Below are 12,777 nucleotides of genomic sequence, written 5' to 3'. Positions count from 1 at the left end.
CATGGTTGGTCACAGTGTTTTTCCAAGTTATTGAAGAGACAGCGGTGGGGACCCAGGACCTTCTAGGGGGTTCCGGCATGCCCCCCCGGAAGAAAAATTTTAACCTTTTAAAGTAAAATGAATCAATCTGGTGCACTTTGAGAAGAAACCTAAGGCTAAATCAACTGTGTCCTATGTGAGCTATTTTCTGAAATCATTTGGAGACACAGAAATACCAAAAAGCAGAAACAAAAATATACAGGTTTAAAAAATCCAGTCAGTCAGCATTCCAATTTTTTTTTAATAATCCCTTATCCCAAAGCTACTTCTCTCTTTGAACTCTTAGTTTTGTTTTTAAAGGCTCAACTCAATATAGGCCCATGATCTGCGTTGCCCCGAACTATGTTATTTAAACAAAAATAACAAAAATGTATTGGTGAATGATAGGCCCCTTGATCTTCGTAGGCCAAAAATAATGTGATTTTTTTTCCTTTTTCTTTACTGGTTCATGATGGGCCCCTGATCTCTCTACGCCCCCCTACGATCAGGGGCCTATCATGAGCCAGTCAATAATTTATTTAAATGACAATGTGCGGGGCCTTCTTAGATCAGGGGCCTATATTGAGACAGTAAAAAAAATGAAAAATAAAAATAAAATATATATATATATTTTTTTTGAGAGGCCCCTGATCCTTGTAGGCCCTGGGGCTTCAGCCCAGGTAAGCCCGTGCATTAAGGCGGCCCTGCCTCTAGTGACTGGCTTCATAAATTTTTCTGTATTTGGCCCTCAGTGAAAAAAGTTTGGACACCCCTGAAAAATATTGTTGGTTGTAGAGAGAAGGATGTTGCACAAGCTGCTGAAGATAACAGTACTAAACACACTGTTCGCCAGACAGCAAAGTAATTTAGTGGGAAGCTCTTTCAGAGACACTGTAATAAGGACCATTACAGAAGGTAATTCCTGCCAATGGCAATGATTCCTTGTAGCAAAGACATCGACTATTTACATATTAATTATCATATATTTTTTTACAATCATGCTGCTACCTGATGGTGACTTAATTCTTCAGGGAGTACCTTTACTATGAATCGATAAGAACATGTCTAAACCTTTCTTTTCTTTTTTAACCCATACGTGTATATTTGCCAGATCCATCAAACTCCTTACTGTGGAGGAAAGGACTGTATGTGTTCAAAAATGTTATTGCTTCTTATACACACTGTAGGATTACTTTCTTGCCTGTCAATTGTGTTTATAAGTGTGCTATTTGTTATTCTGATACACAGTGTATAATGCATCATAGTTTTGATCACAACAACACATTTACTTCATGGTGGCTGGTGGCCCTGCGCAGCACTCTTCTATGAATGTGTCAGATTAAGTGTAATAAGACATCTGGAGAGGACAGAAACGTAAGGCATCATGCTTACAGAGCAGGCTATACCGATCAAACTGGAAAAGTAAATGAATGTAGTCTCAGATGCAGATACAGGCTTTCAGTGAAGTCCCTTCATTTTTTTCTTCCGTCATCTTCATACGTTTTTGTCTTTGACTCAATGCTGGTGCCCAACGTCGGAGAAAATGGATTTCCAATTCCAGCAAATCAAATCTTCATGCCAAGCTTGGCTTTCTGTGAAAATGACACATCATATAGGTTGATTACAGTAAACCTTTGTGACAATCTTACCATATCAGAACATAGCCACATAAACAAGTGTAAGTGAAAATGGATAAACATTTATGTTTACAGTGGTGGTCAACAGTTGGTTAAGTGATTTGGACTTGACTGTGAAACAGACAAGATAGTAGTGTTCAAAATAGTTGGAATATTCAGACTTTTAGGGTGTATTCACACTGGGACAGTCTTCTAGCTCACTTGCTTTGGTCCAGACCAAATATAATTTATAATTTTTTGTTTGGTGTGGTCCACTTTCACATTGCCCTTTTTGGAGGTCAACCAGCATTATGAAGCAAAACCACACGGGGGTGGGGAGAAGCAGGAAGCACAAAGTGAAAACTGCCAGTGTTAACAATCAGAGATATTCCATACTGCAATTTTGCTTAATTAAAATTAGTATGCTGCAAATGATATAATTTCACCTCTCAAATAGGCTTTCAGGGCTTCCCAAATTGTTGCATTGGACACATCTGGTGTTTTATTTATACTCAAGTGTTTTAATATGTGTAGAGATGTGTGAAAGAAAACTCTCATCTGTGAGCAACAATGGATCCAGTCTCCACTGTCTTCTTGTATACTCAACGTCAGAGAAAGCCAGTTGAAGGAGCAGAGGAGCATGATCTGAGATCACAATACTTTCATAACTGCATGACTTTAGTTCTGACATCAATGAATTATCAACAAAAAAATAATCAATTCAGGTGTAAGTGTGGTGGACATGTGAAAAGAATGAATATTCTCTTCCTGTGGGGTATAAAAACCTGTATGGATCAGAGAGGCTATAATCAGCAAGGAATGATTTGATATAACCTGCAGATCTGCTAAGAGTGGCAGGTTTGGGGGAAGAGCGATCTAAGACTGGATCTAGATAACAATTGAAATCCCCACCAAGAATAAGAGAATGGGAATTGAGATCGGGGAGTTGAGAAAAAAATCTCTTAAAGAATTCTACATCATCGACGTTAAGCGCGTAGACGTTGGCCAAGATGACTGACTTATTGTAAAGTTTGCCTGAAACAATAATAAAACGTCCATTTTTGTCTGATATAATGTTTGAGGACTCAAAAGGAATATTACTATCAATAAGGATAGCTGTGCCCCTGGCCTTAGCCCTGAAATTAGAATGAAAAAAATTGTCCACGCCAGCATTTACTTAGTCGCCAATGGTCAGAGTCATGTAAATGGGTTTCTTGAAGGAAAACTCCAGCCCTGAGCCGTTTTAGGTGGGTTAAGACCTTACCCCTTTTCACTTGGTGATTTAGCCCTTTGACATTCCAACTAATTAAATTAAGATTGCCCTTCATCTAGCTCAGTTATAGTGAGAATAAAAAGAGTTGCTCCGATAACAAAAAGAGTAGCAAAATACTGAGGAAAAAAAAAACACAAAAAAAAGGAAAACACAGATAACTGAAAACACAGCAGGTGATAACCCATCAGCTAAACCCCCAGTTGACACCACCCCATCCCACCCAGAACCCACCCCATATATTGCTCTAAACAGCAAACCCCGAAAGACCCTTACTAGTCTCACAACAAACATTCCAAGCCTTAACTTTCTAGCCTGTGCTAGCTTCCCACATAAGTCTTGTACAATTCACCCCATAACAGCTAGTAACACAATGAACAATCCAGCAAACTGTCAAAATGACAACACATTAAACAAACATACCGTGCTCAACCAACAATTCGAAATACAAAAAAAAGAACAAGGCGTGAGTTAGACAAGCTGTCGAAATGTAAAAAAAAAATAAAAATAAAGAACAGACACGCTTATCTAGCCGTTTTAAAATAGAGATACTGTGGTGGCCGAATTCCCCATGGCTTTGACAAAGACAAAGGCGGCAGACTGGACTTTTCATCAGTGATCAGGTTTATTCAGAGGAGATTTCATCAGGACATTTACAGAGGATTTCATGGAGCATCGAAGCAGCGGGCTGGAGGCCGCAATGGCACTACTGATTAGTTACAGAACAGTGTCTTATATTCTCATGTGTGGGGGGTATCAAGTGTATTATATCTACAAATAGACAGATACTCGTCCTTCTAGGGAGGTTCTCTACTCCTTCCCCGGGACCTTAACCTTTAAGACTATCTGCTCAGCAACTCTGGTGAATAGAAGCTATTCAAATATACCACATTCCTCCATTTTGATGAAACTTCATCAACCAAAAACGAGATGTAACCAAACATATTTGAATGGCCCAACAGAAACCTCCAACAAAACACAGAAACACTCTTTATGAGTTATGTAGAATACAATGCATAGGTGTAACACATTACTGCAGCAAACTACAAATGAATAGGACCAACAATGCAACTGCAACACTGAACGAAGATAAAATGACATCAGTGTTCAGAGTTCCCCCTGTAACGACGACAGCACATTAATAACAGCTGAGTCCCTCAGAGTCTCAAGTTCAGATATTTCGAAACGTGATCAGCTTGCATGGGAGATGTAGTCCATCCAACTTTGGCACAGAGGATGGCTCCTCCATTTCATAATTGGCAGACTCCGCCAGGCGTGGAATTTTGGTGGCCAGCGGCCCAGAAAAGTCCAAGCTGGTATGCGGTTGGTATGCGCGTGGCCTTCTCCTCTATCAGCATGATCACCGCCTTGCACTTGTGACTGCGTGGGAGCAGTAACCCGAGCAGTCAGCATTCTTGATGACATAGACGTTGGTCTCCAAACGTTGCACTTTTTTTTTCCCCACAAGTCTTTTTCACTTTTTCTTAGCGTACATAAAGCACAGAGCGACGTAACAAGCTTGAATCCAGTCCAGCCTTTTTCCCAAAGTCTTAGTCAATAAAACTGCACACGGTTTCTTTGTTATAACAGTGGAACTACGTGGATACCTGGCCATAACGGAGCCTCTGTGTGTAGTCCCCCAGACCGGCGCTCACGCCGTGACCTTGAACTTGGCACAGAGCACTATCAGCCGTTTACACATCATCTCCCGTAGCAGTTCTCAGTTATTTTTAGATACTGGAACAGACATGAACCTTTCAACTTGGGCGTTCATCTGGGATTCTCACTTCGTTCTGCATTTCTCTTTTCATCAGATGATTTCCGTCCAAGTACAGGTAGATACATTATGTTCCTGTTATATCCGTCATCGTGACGCCAAATGTGGTGGCCGAATTCCCCCATGGCGACCAAGACAAAGGGTGAGGCCTGGACAATCATCATTGTGTTTCAGAGAGGTTTATTTCAGGAGATTTCATCAGACATAGGATTTCATGGAGCATCGAAGCAGCGGGCTGGAGGCCGCAATGGCACTACTGATTAGTTACAGAACAGTGTCTTATATTCTCATGTGTGGGGGGTATCAAGTGTATTATATCTACAAATAGACAGATACTCGTCCTTCTAGGGAGGTTCTCTACTCCTTCCCCGGGACCTTAACCTTTAAGACTATCTGCTCAGCAACTCTGGTGAATAGAAGCTATTCAAATATACCACAATACAAATAAAAAAAAGCGAGTGAGCTAGACAATACGTCAAAATGACAAGCAACAAAAATGTCACGTTTACCCAGCTAATTTACTCATTTAAAAAATAAAATGCGTATAGTACCATCAGTCTGAGAGTTTGGCTGGGGATATGAAAAGAGCACATTGTATACTCACAGCAGGCAATTGTATTTACTACGGACTCACACCCAGTGTAGATATGTAGTTTGATGCTTCAGAGACAGACCGCAGCCACTTTCTCTCACCGCTCTGGAGTGTAATGCGAAGCCTCGCAGGGAAGAGGAGAGATGGGCGGAGACCGCGCTGATAAAGCTCAGCCATGACCCGCTTGTATTCAGCCCGCTGCTTCACGACCTCCGCGCTGTAGTCCTCGTAGAACCGGAGCTTGTGGCCGTGGTACTCCAGCTCGCCCTGTTTACGTGCCTCTTTCATGATCAGGTCTTTAGTCTGGTATCGGTGAAAGCGGATAACGACGGACCGTGGCCTCTCATGCGGGCCCGGTTTGGGTGCCAGAGTGCGGTGAGCTCTGTCCAGCTCCGGGGGAGAAGGGAGAGCTTGATCACTAAACACCTCGACGAGGAGCTCGGAGAAAAAGGCGGCGGGGCGCGCACCCTCAAGTGACTCTGGTAAGCCCACGATACGAACGTTCTGTCTCCTGCTCCTCCCTTCCAAATCCGATAGTTTAGCTTTCAACAGCTTGTTATCTTCCTGTAGTGAGGAGCACGTAGCCTCAAGTTGCTCCAGGCGTCCGCAAACAGTTTCTGCATTCTCCTCGAGATCGGTTATACGTTTCCCCTGGCTTGAGACCACGGCCTGGATGCTGTCCAGTTTAGCGTCCATGCTGGCGAAAGATGATTTAAACTCGGCGGCTATCGCTGCTCTATGCTGTTCAAGGAGATCCGGAATAGAAGCCATTGAGCTAGCACCAACATCCATGCTAACCACGCTGTCCGAGGACATATCTGACTCTGCCGAATATCTTTTTGCGTTTTTCTTGCTTCTAGGCATTTCTCCAAAACAGTATCAGTGTTACCGGCAACACAAGCACAAAAAAAATCGACGAGAATAGGGTTTAATCAGTTAGGTCTGAAATATTTTGTGGGAGCTATAGAGCGATCGTGCCTACCCCATGCTCTGTAACCCGGAAGTCGGCAATTGCTTACGTTTGCCTATGGCTAGGTTCACCTCGTCTGCACACAAACACACACACACAGACACAGACATCGTTATTGATGAATGAGAGGGCGATCCTTATCTCGTAATTACGAGATACTTATCTCGTAATTACGAGATATTTTCTCATAATTACGAGATCCTGAGTGTGCTAACGGCTACATTAGCTGTGAAACTTTTTTTTTTGGTGAATGCGCTGTGCAAATTGCGCACTATATATGCCTATTGATTCTGCTCTGCTATGTGCTGTAGTAAAGATAGGTCGCCTTGGAAACAATTAAGCCCCCGTAGACCGCGAGCATCTTGTCTTTTTTACTCGCGCAAATCACCATTCTCTGCAGCCGTCACCGGCTCTGTGTTGTTTCTCTCTCACCGGCTCTCCGAGGCTCGGGCACGCTCGCGCTTCAGCTGCCCTCCAACTCCCCGGTTCACTCGTAAACTGAAATTCCGAGTCTTGACTAAACTGTAGGCTAAATAGATACATGATAAAACTGGTTTGGTTAATAAACTAGTGAGCGGTTGGATGCTGGGTCTGGGGCGAGGGCATTTCGCCAAATTGTGTGACGTTTCGCAAAATGTGTCCCCACCAATATGAACATCAAAGTTACGCCACTGCTGAGACCAGAGGACAATCAGGGTATAGAGGCTTGCTACAATAAATGATCTGAACGGGTTTTTCAGCAAACATCTAAAAAAATAAGTATTAGGGACTACTTAGACCATATAAAATTGACAGCAAAAGTGCATAATATGTGAGCTTTAAAGCTCAGTATCTGGGTTTTAGCATTATTCAATTTGTAACCTGACACAGCACTGAAAATATCTAATAATGATAAGAGTTTCAAAAATTATTTATCTGGGTGGGACAGATATATTAAAATATCATCTGCGAATAAACAGAGTTTATGTTCCAGATTTCAGATTTCTTTATTTAGAAGGGACAGCGCACATTGATAAACATGAGCACCAAAGTTCAACATGTAAATGTGCCAGATTTAGCCATGCAGGCTAATTTTCACCTGTAGTACCTGTAGGTAGATAGCTTAAAAGAAACATTAAGAAAAGAAAAATACAACACATAAACACAAAAGCAAAATGACTCAAGCACAGACAAGTAAAATGATACAATCATTTTTCCAACACCTAACAGGTTGGTGACGTGTGAAAAATATGAAACAAATAGCATACAGACAGATAAAAGTGCATGAACATATGGCACGATTAAAACAAATAAGCATTTGAAGAAAGACAAAAAGCACAGACAAGGAGAATTCAAGTGGCATGAATGCAGACAAAAACACATAAGCACAAACAAGTGCATACAAACAAGGAGCATAAACTCAGACACAAACACAATTAGTAAACACAAAGACAAACACACTATCCCAGATTTTTATGGACGCATATTTGATTTGTCAGTAACCAGTTTTTTATAGATTTTGAGAAGGATTTGAGTGATGTAATGTTCCTTAGTTCTGTGGGTATGGTATTCCAAGTATGTGCTGCTCGATAGGAAAAGGCTGACTGCCCAAAATAACTTTTTCTATATTGTATTTTACAATCCCCTCTTGTGGATGCTCTGGTGGAAGAGTTTATATTTTGTTTAACAAATTCCTTTAGCGGAGGGGGAGCCATACCATGAAAGATTTTATATACAAGTAGAATGTTTGCAAACTTAATCATGTTTTCCCAGTTTAACAAATCATATTTTAACAAATATACATATATATATATTCCTGTCCTAGCATTTTGATACCGGTGATATTTTCATCTTGGATGACCACCAAACTCAAAGCTTTAATGTAAATTGCAAATATGAATGGGCTAATCGGACAACCTTGTCTATTCCCTCTCTTCAGGTTGAAAAAAATTGATAAGGCTCCATTTATCTTAATTCTTGCTATTGGGCTGTTATATAATGCTTGAATAATTTTAATAAATGTCTGATGAAACCAAATTTCTCTAGCGTTTTATATAAAAATTTCCAATTGACTCTATCGAAAGCTTTTTCCGCATCAAGGCTCAGTAGTACTGCAGGGAGTTTGTTTTCTGGGGCCGTATTCACAAAACATTTTATCTTAGCGCTAAGAGTACTCCTAAGGAGCACTAAAAGTTCTTAGTAAGTAGTAATTTCTTAAAACCTATTCACAAAGCTGATAAGACAACGGCTGTGTTCGGAAAGCCATACTAATGTCCTACTCATACTCATTTTGACCTCAATTTGAGTATGTGACGGTTGGGTATGCGAGCTTGGGTATGCGAGAAATTCCCGGATGAGTACTAACTTCCGGGAAGATTTTGGGCATGAATCGATTGTATACTTTTCCTACTCAACCGCCCCACAATGCACTGGGTCAATTCTACGCGCCCAGGAAAATGAAATATTTTCGAGCAACGACAGTGTTTGGGGTCCGAGATCTGACAACTGTACGTGCAGTCATTCATAAAACTCTCACAATAGATAAGAGATGAAGATAAATACCTAACACCATTAGAGTCACTAAGTGAAATGAGTGATGTGAGTCTGATAGTGGAGAGAGATCAGAACAGATCGCTGTTCCACACACCGCGGCTCGTCTAGCTCAACTGACAGACAGCTGAGTGCTGTCTGATGAGCAGAGAGCGTCGGAGGGATCCTCCGCCTCGAACCATAAATATTAAACAAGAGGTCTAAAACACAGATGATGAACACAGGACTGTAAAAATCTAGTTCAATATCTAACCTGTAGAGGGCGGTTATACGCTAAACAGCGTCTAAACTGCCTGAATCTTACAAGAAGAAGAAGAAATTCTTCATTGCTTGAGTATACTTCAACTGAAAACGTTTCGACGCACCTCGCATACTTCTATCAATCTTTGAGTAGACAGTATGCAGTATATAGATGGTGAGTATGTAGGATGTAGGACGCTAGTATGGCTTTCCGAACACAGCCCAACTTTTACTAAGGAATGGGAGGGACTCCTAAACTAAGACTAGAGGGCGGTGTTGACCCTGTTGCTATGGATGATGTCATGTTCATACCTTCTATGCCAGGGGTGTCAAACTCATTTTGGTTCGAGGGCCACATACAGCCTCTCTGATCTCAAGTGGGCCGGACCAGTAAAATAATGGCAACATAACGTACATATGTCAACTCCAAATCTCTAGCTTTGTTTTTCAGTAATATGCTTTATCACTCAGCCTACATTTGTAACCTACATTATCATGGATCACAAGGGATCTCTGTACCCCCCAGGAAATGTCTTAGTAAAGGTTGCTGCTGGCCATGGGAATAGGAGGTGCGGCGCGCAGCGCCGCAGCAAAAATTTTGGGGGTATTTTGCTCAAAGATGCCAATATACGCACTAATGAAATAAACAACTATTTATTTGAATACACAAATACAACAGGCACTGACGTTACAGTTGTCCAATTTTGTTTACTATATGTAGAGGGACACATTTTGTGCAAACATGCAGACAGTACAAAATTAAATTAAATAAAAGTGCAACTTCTACTGTTTTGATTTATTTTTAAATACAGAGGTTATTGGTTGTTTTGGAATTCGTTTTTCCCAATTTAAAACATAAAAATAAAGCAGCATGGAAAATTAGGAAATAAATCTTGTAGGCCTACACTAGCATGCTCCTGCTCGTTTCGCGCGTGCAGAGCCGCGGACACATCACGCTTGCTAGTACATTAATTGTTCAGCACTAAAAATATATATATATTTTTTTTTTTGGTTTTTACTTTGCCATAAAGCACTGGAGGAAACATTAATAGCGGTGAAGCAAGATTGCCATTTACCATTTCCCACGTTGCTAAAATGTGCTTTTTTAAATTTTGGCTGCCCCCTAGCGGCTGGAGTGAGCATTTTGGTTATTTCTTTAAAAATTCATATCTCCTCACAGGAATGGGCTAGAGACTTACTTTTTTTTTTAAAATGCTCATAAATGTGTGCTCTACAAGTCGCGGGCCGGATTAAATCATCTCGCGGGCCGGATCCGGCCCGCGGGCCGTATGTTTGACACCACTGTTCTATGCCCACAGTGGCTGGGAGGGAATGAGAGCTAAGAGTGAATTTATGATAGAAACACTGTGGGAGATATCCATATTGTGTCGCTGTATTAAAGTAAAGAGTTTTTATATACAATTAATGACAAGTGACACTGATTCAACATGAAACCAAGATACTGCAGGGTTTCCCACACATTTGTTCACAATTAACCTACAATAGCGCCACATAGGTCTATTAATTTCAAATTTTACAATGATTTGAATCGGAAAAAAATATCCTTATTGAACAGCTGCACACCATGCACTCTCACTTGCTATACAAGGATGAGTACTGATTTAACTTCCACTTCTGAAGATTTTGGTTCTCCTGTTCTGTTAAATGGGTCTCCTGCAGGAGAGCTACTTCTACTCTCCCTCTTTTTAGTTTTGCCATGACTTTACTTCTCTTGATTGGGTTTCCCAGACCATTGAATGTAAGTATTTTAATTGACCTTGTCAGTAAACGTTTTTTTCCATATATTTTATGTCCCTGCAGTCCTATATTTAAAACAAATATTACACCCTGGTGCTATACCAAACAGTAGCACACACTATAACATTAACCAGGTAACAGGAAAATAAAAACAGAGAAGAATAACAAAAGTTACTTCCAATTTTGAGGCTACATTTTTAGTCTGTGTTTGATGGAGTGAGAATACATCCTGACGAAGCTCTAAAGCTGGTGCTTAGTTCCATTTTGAACACAAGGTGTCGCCCCAACCTCATATATATCAACCATATGCCCTATGCATTAATCGCCTGTTAACGCAGAAGTCACGGTATTTGAGAGAGAGAAAAATAACATGTTGAAAAAAAACATGGCTAAATTACCATGTTCTTTTAGCATGATCAAACATAATTCAGGCAACTACTTATCAAGTGTCTTTGTGTCAGAAAGCATGGAGCCGCTCCTTGAAGTTTGTCTTGAGACGTGAAGACTCTCTGTTGTCCTGCTTTCTGCTGGGTCGCCAAGTCAGCCGGTTAATCTGGTCCAGAAGGGACGTTGGGTTTTTCAGAACTGTCACTGGTATCCCTCTCTCCACCATGTCCGCGGTTGCCTCCTCAGCTGAGTTGTAAATCACTGTGCCATCTTCGAAAAACACTCTCAATCAGGCAAGGATTCTGAAATCTTATGTTTCTTTCCTTAAAGCTGGGGTGGAGAATTTGGGGAGAAAATAGCAGTTGGGATAGAGATTTGAATCCAAATACCTAAACCGCTCCACTTGTTCCCTATGGTCCCTCCCTGACACGCTCTACACCAACAGCGTCGGTGCCAAAGTGAATGGAGAGTCCCAACAGCCAATAAAAACAGAGAATCAGATTTTTATTTTTTTTTAGAATCGGAGCCTCGCTCTGATTGGTCAAAGTGTACCGCTCATGTTAATTTTGACCAATCAGAAATCACATACCCCAGCTTTAAGTGCCACTTTCGTTTCCCAGCTGCGTAGTTGTTGTCCAAGTGTATCTTTTTTTCTTTGAAATCAAAAGCTCTTTTCAGCCAGGCTTTTTTGAGGACATCTTCTTTCACTGTTACTGGAGAACTTCGCCACAAGCGACCTTGGCGGTGCGTCCGGTGGGGGTTTAGGACCGAGTGCCTGGTGCGCCCTCTTGATGTTTAACGCTGTGGAGGGGGGGAGCGCCAGACCTCTCATCAGCAGCTCTTCCACAAAAGCAGTCACCGATGTGGTGCCGTCTTCAGCTCCCTCTTTTACTCGTAGATTCTGACATTATCCCGACGCGAACGCCCCTCCAAATCAGTCAGTTTAGCCTCCGTCTGCTCCTGCAGTCTCACCAACCGGGATACCGCCTCTTCCCATGATTGAATCCGTTTCTCTGCAGTATCGATCCGCTCTTCTGATTCTTCCATTGTATTTTATTGCTTCTTTTTGTGTATTTTATTTATGTCCTCCTTTATACCTATAAGTTGCTGGTTGGAGTCTTTCCTGAATTCTCGTAGTTCTTTCAGAATTAAGCCCAAGTTAGCGTCGCCGCTTGGTGCTAATTCTTCCTGCGTAAAATCGTCCTCCATGTTCCACTGTCTTACCTTCAATAAAATACTGTCACTTTTTACACAAAACCGATTTCAATACCTCTATCCTGAATTAATGAAAATCAATAGAGACATACCCATTCTAAACGCCCTCTGATTGGCTGAGAAGCCACAGCAGCTTACTTTAACAAGAAGTAGACTAGAAACACCACAGAGACTCGAACATTTTTCGGCCAAAATATTGGATCTAATTTTTTAGGATTCTTTTTTTTTGCCAGAGTCCCCAAAAAGAGGCAAGTTCTAGGATGGATTTTGAAACCCCTATACGGAATAGAAGTAGCAATTGAAAGGCACAACTGTGAACTTTATGCAGAAAAAAAGATAAGTTGATTGTCCTCTCTGTCAAAAGATATTCATCCTCGAATCCAACTGCGCACGAGGGATTTTTTA

The 12,777-nt window shown here is 41.3% G+C and overlaps 1 protein-coding gene across 1 annotated transcript in view; it reads right to left on the bottom strand.

The window, feature by feature from the left end:
* Positions 1–1,583: 1,583 nt before the first annotated feature.
* The window catches only part of fmn2b (formin 2b), a gene marked incomplete at both ends in the record, with an annotated part of 138,704 nt that continues 127,510 nt past the window's right edge, over positions 1,584–12,777 (bottom strand). Inside the window, one exon of the mRNA XM_080049559.1 lies at positions 1,584–1,610. Within this exon, the coding sequence (XP_079905685.1) occupies positions 1,584–1,610 (27 nt within the window). The remainder of the gene's footprint in view (positions 1,611–12,777) is intronic.

The sequence above is a fragment of the Ammodytes marinus genome (assembly GCF_949987685.1).
Source record: "Ammodytes marinus genome assembly, chromosome: 20".
NCBI lineage: Eukaryota > Metazoa > Chordata > Actinopteri > Uranoscopiformes > Ammodytidae > Ammodytes > Ammodytes marinus.
Note: the sequence above shows the minus strand (reverse complement) of the source record. Positions and strands in the feature narration are given on the sequence as shown.